Raw genomic sequence first — 8815 nt, forward strand, 5'->3', positions numbered from 1 at the left:
CAGATGAGCTCCTGAAAAGCGGCGGCACAAAGCTGCAGGATTCCCTGAGAAGGTCAGTGGTGGAAGACAGATACTCACCAGGAAGGTGCTGGGGACTTCTTCAGTTTGAAAGTGTGTGAGAGAAGAGCGTTTTCCTTCATCTTCCTTTCTAAATATAGATCTTTTTGTGGAAAAATGATGCAGGGAAATGACAGAGGATGAAACCCATCTCTATTCTTCCTGTGTGCTTTTAGATCCCTTAAGTTTGCTTGCCAGACCTGAAATGCCACTAGAGAATAATCAAGGTAATGTTTGCCATCGTTCTTCTAAATGGTGAGTATACTCTTATTCTGCATTATCCAGTAGTGGATTAGACAGATCATTTGAAAAGGTGGTGGTTAAATATTCAATTATTGCAATCATTGCCTCTTTACCTTTCTTAAGACTCTGCAACCTTTATTTTTTGTTTCTTTTCCTTTGGTCTCTCCATCTTTTTTCCAAATACTGAGTTACTGTAGTATTTAAAAGAGTGAAAGATATCATCCATGGGAGAAGATTTTTTATTCTTTAATGTCACAAATGTTTTTGACCTTACTGCTCTATTTCACCCTTTTGCTCAAACACACATCTCATTTGAGTGCTCAGATGTGTCACTGAGGGGCTGAAGGCTTCCAGCTGCTGCCCTTTTCTAGGGAAGGGAAAGGAGTGAAGTGGGAAAGATGGGAATGTTTCAGGCTGTGTTGATCAGAGGGGATCTCACAAACAGGGAAGAGCTGATCTCTTTTTTCCTGAGCAAAAGCTCTCCCAAGGATTTGGTGCAGTTCATGTGGAGGATTTTTTCCAACTTCCTTTTCAGGAGAAAGAGGGGAAATTGCCCACTAATGCTGCATTGCTGAGGGGTTTCTCAGAGCTCCTGTTGCTGGGGGGATATTTTCTCATTGGATGGTCCTCACACTCATGCTGTCCATGTCCCACAAAGATTGCAAAGATGTTCTTGTAAATAGAGATTTTAGAAGCCTGCTATGAAATGCCCCTAGCAGAAGACCCAGATTTGGCACTTGTGTATAAGGAAAGCAGGCTGGATATGGCTTGGGGGCAGATATTTCCTTTATTGAGTGATTAGAGGAGAAGCAGGGAGGGAAGGAGGGGATCTGGTTATCAGCAGGCTCAATCCTACACTGCCCACCATGGGCACAGCAGTGGGTGGAGGTCTGCCCTGAAGGCCAGGGATGCGCCTGAGCTTGGGGCAGCTGGAGCTAAACATGGAGCTTGCCCAGGACAGCCTCATCCATGGGACAGCCCAGGCACAAATGCTCCTCTGGATGTCACCCTGAACCCACACAAGGCTCCCTACCAGCAGCAACCCTTGCTTTCCAGACAACCACCTGCAGTCAGACATTTGGGAACAGGCAAATCCTTAATCTGTCTGGCCCTCAGTTTATGTAACAGCCTCACAAAAACAACATATGCCCCTGCTGGCAGGCAGAGGGGGGACTGGTGCAGAGGGGAGCAAACAGGGCAGCCCCTGGGCAGGCTGCACAAAGAAAGAGCAATCTGAGACCAGCTTATTGTTCCTCTTCTTGTCCTTAAACTCCAGCTGTTGTCAGGAGGATTGAAGGGGACTTTCCTTTGGCTGTGGCTGTTAGATAAGGGCATGGGAAAAAGGGGAAGAGCAGACAAACAAAATGACAACCTGTCTAAAATCCTTTCCACCTCCCAGAGTCCTTCACTATCATTTATCCTTGAAGTGATGTTGTTTTGCTAATTCTCCAGTCACAATAGTGTGCCCAGGCATGATGAGACCTGAATTTTGATGAAGAGGCCACAGCTCATCCTTTTGTGATGCTCTCTGTGTGTCTGAACACCTTTCCTACATGCAATAACCAGCATGGTTTGAACAGACCCAGGCTCCAGGGCAGCTCCTGGGTTGGTGCCCCTCAGCAGGGACTTGCCCAACAACTGGTTCTGCAAATCTCTTTTACACAGGCAGTGTAAACTCCTAAACACAGCCCCATGCATGTTGTCTTTAGAAAGGATGGAGGGAAGGCAGAGCAGTTGTAGCCCAGACTGTTGTTTGTCCTGTACATTAAAGCCTTAAGGACTGCAAAAATAAAACTTGATGCTTGCTGAAGATGATGCTTCTGGGCATGTCACCTCATATGTCTGTCCTGTTGAAAGTGCCCATGGGAATGCAGCTGTAGGGGGCAGTCCCTGTGCTGCACACCACAGGGAGAGGCAGCCCAGCTGCTGGGAGCTTCCCCCTCTGGACACTCAGCAGGAGCATGGAGGAAACCCCCCTGATCCCAGCAGCACAGGAATAGATGTGGCCGTTGGTAAAGCTGTTGGTGTCTCATGTTTTGCTGAAAAAAAGAGAAAAGGGTTGTGTTTGTATGGGAGCTAATAAGCTGCAGCAGAGAACCAGTCAGCAGCAATAGCACCATTTTGTGCTTGTGACTACATGGAGATTGCTGGTGTGGCTGCTCATTTTGTGGAGGAGAAGGTAGGGGGTGTCTGGGAGAGCAATTAGGGAAACTGCCTTCAGTTCTTCCTCTCTAATGAGTTTATATTCATGAATCAGAGAAAGGAAGGGACCTAAAAGATCATCTCATTCCAGGCCCCTGCCACGAGCAGGGACACCTTCACTAGCCCAGGTTTCTCAGAGCTTTATTTAGCCTGGCCTAGAGCACTGTCAGGGCTGAGGCATCCACAGCTTCTCTGGGTACCCTGTGCCAGATCCTCACCACCCTCACAGTATATAATTTCTTCCATATCTCTAAATTTCCTCTCTTTCAGATGGGAAAAGCATTTTGAATTAAAAAAAAAAAAATCACTTTTAAGATTATTTTTTTACTGGATGTTTTTTTCCCTGCAAAACTCCTGTCTGTGGAGGCTGATGTCTCCCTGTACTTTTGCTCCTTTTTGTTCTTCTCTCATTTCTCCCAAGAGCCTTCTTCTCTTCCTTGTTGTTCACCCACCTGTGTGGGACTAACCTGGGAGGAAACCACAGCCTTGCACCTCCCATGTCAGGCTGATAAAGGACAAAGTGGCTGCTCCCATCAAACATGAGGCACTGTGGTGGCTCTTGAGAATTGGCAAAGCAGCAAAAACTGTGCTTGAGGTGCAGAGTTTCTCATCTATTATGAGATCATGAAGCCAGCAGTTGATATCCCTTCGTTTGTTTTCACTCATGCTGCCACAGCAGTACACAGTGGGAATGTGTTTTCAAACACTGCATTGCATCTCCTTGAGAGCTGAGTGTTCCCCTTCCAGTGCTGCACCAGCTCATGGCTCTGGTGGAGAAACAGGAAGGGAGGGAGGGAGGGAGGGAGGGAGGGAGGGAGGGAGGAAGGAAGGAAGGAAGGAAGGAAGGAAGGAAGGAAGGAAGGAAGGAAGGAAGGAAGGAAGGAAGGAAGGAAGGAAGGAAGGAAGGAAGGAAGGAAGGAAGGAAGGAAGGAAGGAAGGAAGGAAGGAAGGAAGGAAGGAAGGAAGGAAGGAAGGAAGGAAGGAAGGAAGGAAGGAAGGAAGGAAGGAAGGAAGGAAGGAAGGAAGGAAGGAAGGAAGGAAGGAAGGAAGGAAGGAAGGAAGGAAGGAAGGAAGGAAGGATGGATTTGACACACTTCAGGCAATTAATTGATCTCCCCTGCCCATTGCCAGACTCAGCATACACTGCCCTCCCCTTTTCCACACCCAGGAATTCTGTAACCCACGCACAGCTCCTGACCTTCAATGCATTTCTGCCTGCTCCCTGGCCAAACTGTGTCCCCATCAGGCAGAAGAGAAATACTGAATTCTAGGTGAGCCCCCTCTTGGGGAGAGGAATTAATCAGAGATTATATTCTAGGTGACATATATTCTCAGCAGGTTTAGAAAGCCCAGAAGATTTTTAGGAATTTCACACAAGAGCTCCTCAGTCAGCACCTGTGTACAGGTGGCAATTAGCTTGGCTAGAGGGGAGGAATAGACGGTGTAATTTCTTTTTGCTGCTGTAATTGATTTGCTAACGATGCATTCTTCTCTCTTTGGGGATGGCAGTGATCCTTTGGGTCCCCCAGGCGCAGGGGGCATGGGCCTGCGTGCGCTCCTGCCCTCCCAGCTGCGTGTGCACCCCGGAGCGGAGCTGCTCCGTGCGCTGTGACCGTGCCGGCCTGGGCCAGATCCCCAGTGAGTTCCCCTGCGAGGCCTCCTCCATCAACCTGGATAAAAACAGCATCAAGTTCCTGTCCGAGAGGGCCTTCGGGACGCTGCCTTCCCTCAAGTCCCTGTCGCTGAACCACAACAACATCTCCTTCATCACGCCGGGCGCCTTCAAGGGGCTGCCCAGCCTGACGGAGCTGAGGATGGCCCACAACGAGTACATCCGCTACCTGCACACCCGCACCTTCACCGCGCTGCGCCGCCTCGTCAGGCTGGACCTGGCCGACTGCAACCTCTTCAACATCCCTGACAGGATCTTCATCGAGCTGCCCGCTCTGCAGGAGCTGTTCTGCTTCCAGAACAACTTCCGAAGGATCCCAGGCGCCATCAGGGGCATGGAGAACTTGACCCATGTGTACCTGGAGAGGAACAGGATCGAGGCAGTGGCCTACAACTCCCTGCAGGGCCTGACCAAGCTGAAATACCTGAATCTGCAGGATAACAAGATAAATGTCATCCACGAGCGAGCTTTTCAGGGCTGTCAGAGGATGGAGTACCTCTACCTGAATGACAACTTGATCAGTGAGCTTCCAGAAAACTCCTTTGATGGCCTGAGGCGTCTAAAGATGCTCAACCTGGGAGGGAATTTTCTCAGGAACATTTCCAACACCTGGTTCCGGGACTTGGGGGAGCTGGAGTTCCTCTACCTGGACCGCAACAGGATCAGCTACATCGAGGAAGGGGCTTTTGAGAACCTCACCAGCCTGGTGGCTCTGCACTTGAACAGCAACAACCTGACGACACTGCCCTTCTCCGTGTTCGAGCCCGTGTACTTCCTGGGCCGCCTGTACCTCTTCCGCAACCCCTGGGAGTGCGACTGCCGCCTCGAGTGGCTCAAGGAGTGGATGGAGAACTACAGGCTGGTCAGGGACATCCCGTGTGCCTCCCCCTCCTCGGTGGCAGGCGTTGATCTGACGGACGTGCTCTTTGAGAGGTCTCCCGAAGGTTTCTGTCTGGACCCGGAGGAGCTGAACGTCACGTCCGAGCGGCCGACCCCCAGCGAGGAGCCTTGGTCCACCACAGAGAGCAAGTTCAACAGCCTTATCTCCAAACTCCTGCTCCAGATGGGCCTTCCCGAGGAGGTGGCAAACGCCACTGAAGTGTACAGTAACAGCACACAGCTGGACGGACAGACGGAAGGGGTTTCTTCTGGCGTGGGGGAGGACAGAACCGAGGCTGGCTCCTGTTCCTTGTACCTCCCAGCACTTCTGGCAGTGATTGTTCTGCTGTGCAAATAGTCCAAGGGCTGGATGGAGCAGGGGCTCTGCTTAAGTGTTAGACCCTGCACCTACTTAGTCATCAGAGTGGGCCTCTGATATGTAAAGGGCTCCAAACTCTTCCAGGTTGGGTTTATTGGATCTGGCTCCAGATTGCCCCGGGAGCTGGTGAGATCTGGGTCCCACTCTGGGTGACAAACCTGCCCTGTAGCAAATGGCTACTCACAGGGAGATGAGCAGCACTAAGGCTGAATTTTGCCTAGAGATGTGTGATGTTCTGCTGGGAAAGGAGGGATGAGGGGTCTGTGTGTGGGGTGTTTGTTCCATCGGGCCAGCTTCAGAGAGTAAGAGGCTCCATGGTGACTCAGCTTCATGAGAGAAAGATGAGGCTGCAGAACTGGGGCCCTTTTCATGTTCTGACAGACGCCCACACTCATGGCAGATGCTGCAACAATGGGAAACAATTCCTGATTTCCGCCAGTGGGTGCAGGAGGGAACAGGGCAGTCCTGGGCAACATCCTGGGATGCAGCACTAGGCCTCATGGAAACATCCAGGGAACATGTACAGGCCTCATGGAAACATCCAGGGAACATGTACAGGCCTCATGGAAACATCCAGGGAACATGTACAGGCCTCATGAAAATGTCCAGGGAACATGGACAGGTCTCATGAAAATGTCCAGGGAACATGGACAGGTCTCATGAAAACAAGGAAAGTGCCCAGGGGGGGCACCTGCCCCAGGCAGATCTGGGGTGGGCACAGTATTTTGGCTGTGACCACAGACAGGAGTTTGATGCTTTCTCCTCCCTGTTATCCTGGTACTGGTGCAGGAGAATCAGATGGACCCATGTTTGTCCAAACATTCTTCTCTGAGGCAAAGCTACTTAAACTTAACTTACTTATTCCCATAATCTCAGTGTGTTTAATTTTTCAGTGAATATATTATTTCAAGGAATACATTTTTTATTTGTAGATTGTTTCAGGGCATGGCTGCAGGGGCAGAGCACAGTGATGACAAATGCAACCAGGGCCTATGAAATATTTTGTATTTTCACCACTAATATGTACCATGTAGTGTGTCATACTATGCCATACTGGTAATTTTCTTTTATACAGTATCTTAAGTGTTTTATCTTTGAAATCTTCAATGAAAGCTGCTAATATGACCAGAAAAAATTGTTTTATGTATCAAAGCAGATTAATAAAATAATTTGATATTTTACCCACAAAAATAAATTAACTGCTCAAACCTAAGTTTTGGGGTTTTTTGAGATCCTTGAACAACTCTGGTGATATTTTTTTGTAGGCTGCTCAAATGGGTGCACATAAGTGTCCTTTCAGGCCTAGAGCAAATGGCAAGCTATTTATTGCAACATGAGTACTTTCACTTAGAACCTGACTGTGCTTATGTTTGTGTTAAGCAGCAGCACTTGAAAATATAAGAGACTATATAGAGATACTCTTCTGTCCAAAAAGATCTTCTGCTTTCTAATTAGTGCCAGAGATTTCCAGAGGAAAGCTGAGTACAGGGAAAACCAATCCTGCCATGGCTTTTCAGTTATCTGACCACAGTTTCCCCAGGGAATCAGAATGCCAGATGGTTTGATAAATGCCTATTTGACCTGTTCCATGAACTAAATTCAATGAGTTTGGATTTCCAGGCTATTTATGAATCCATTAATCTTCTTAAGTGCTAAATTCATCTGAGTATTATAAGAGGCTGTTTTTCAAACCTAGTCCAGCCTGGTGCTGTAGAGGCATATTAGGTTAAGGATGCCTTTAGAGGAGCACTGTTTCATCCTGTCAGGGGAGGTTTAGAAATGGGCCTGGCACAGATGGTAGGACACAAATGGTTGTATTTCACTTCCTATAAGTACAGACGCCTCAGAGTGAATTGTTTTTATAACCCACAAATTAATTTTCTGTGCTGGGGCACATTAAAGCTGAAGATCACCTCACTGTGCAATTGCTGAGTGGCTTTCAAGTCAATCAGTGCTTCAAAGATGCTCCTGCTTTACCTGCAAGATGCAGATCTGAACGTGAAGCATCTTAAAGTGTTGTTTTTAGCAGAGGTTCTGCTGTCAAGTGATGGGCAGGAGGGCTGTGCATTGCACTCAGCTGTGTGACAGCAGGGAACTGACCTTGGGGTCCATGGTTTAAGTGTCTCTCGTGCTCAAACCCCTGCCTGGCCCAGAGAGGTTTCCCTGTGCAGCTCTGACACAGCCTGCAGAGAGTGGCTGATGTTGTTCTGGGTGTAATGTCTTCATCTTCCCTGCAGGAATGGGACAGACTGTGCTCTCCTGCTCTGAAGTCCTGCTCTGAGCTGGGAGATCAGCAGTGTGTGTTTGCAGTGGCACAGAGCAGCTGGCATGTGGCACTCCAAGTGGGTTGGGAAGGTTTGTGAGTCTGTGGTTGCTTTTCTCCTCTACTCTGTGCTGCTCATTTCTTGAGGAGACACTAGAACTGCCTGCTTCATTCTTTCTTGTTTCCCAACTCTTAGCAAATGGCTTGTTTCTCTGATTACTCAGGCAGGTGACAACTTATAATTACATTTTGTTGGATAAATAGTTTGGATTTTTTCTTTATTTTCTTAGATCAGACTCTCTCTGCAAAATTGTGCTTCAGCTGGTAAACCTGAACCAGCTGCTGGTTACAAGTCCATGGCTCAGAGTCCCTTCACAAATCAATGCTGTTTTCAAAATCTCTCTCTGGACTGGGACACCTCCAAAGATGCCAAATCTTTGTCTGTTTGGAATAACTGCAAATAGTTTTCAGTAAAGTGATGCTCCCAGCCCTGCCCTCAGCACGAGGTGCTGAGATTTTATTTGAAGCAGTGGGAAGGGATGGCTGTGAGCTGCCTGCAGTGAGGATACACCTTCTGACTGAAATTTATTCAGAGAGCTGGTGTCCCCAGGCACCTGAGTTCTGGGAGAAGGCAATTTGTTTTAATGTGTGGTACCTGCTGACACTGCACTGCTCTGCACTGGTGCAAATGCTTTACAAGAGTTACTGTTGGAGCAGAGGGGAGAAGTTGTCAGTGTAAATAGAGGAAAGAAACAATTTGGTTTTTGGATATAACCTCTGAGTCTCAGAATTCTGTTGCTATGTTGCTCCCCTGGGACCATACTCAATGTTTTAACATGAACACCTTTATGTCCCCTCTATTTTCTTTAAATTTGCAGCTATTGCCTGTAACTCCCCTGTGAAATGAAGCCATTGGCTGTTTTGCTTCTCTTGTGGATTGTCATAGAAACATGATGTGCAGGGCATGAGGAACTGCTGTCCTTTGCTGGAGAGGCAGCAGCTGCTGTCTGAGACTGACAGCTGCTGGCCAGCCAGGACTCAGGAACTTCATGGCCACTTTTCAAGGGTGCTGTATTTTGGCTAATTCTTGTCTTCACAACATCTGGCTGATAGCTTTTAA

General features: G+C 48.3%; 1 protein-coding gene across 1 annotated transcript; it reads left to right on the forward strand.

Moving 5' to 3' along the window:
- The first annotated feature begins 287 nt into the window (after positions 1 to 287).
- On the forward strand, positions 288 to 5411 carry NYX (nyctalopin). The gene is made up of 2 exons (XM_058018742.1): positions 288 to 312; positions 4012 to 5411. The coding sequence occupies exons 1-2, from the start codon at positions 288 to 290 to the stop codon at positions 5409 to 5411; spliced, it is 1425 nt and encodes a 474-aa protein (XP_057874725.1).
- Positions 5412 to 8815: the final 3404 nt, after the last annotated feature.

This window comes from Melospiza georgiana, chromosome 2, assembly GCF_028018845.1.
Source record: "Melospiza georgiana isolate bMelGeo1 chromosome 2, bMelGeo1.pri, whole genome shotgun sequence".
NCBI lineage: Eukaryota > Metazoa > Chordata > Aves > Passeriformes > Passerellidae > Melospiza > Melospiza georgiana.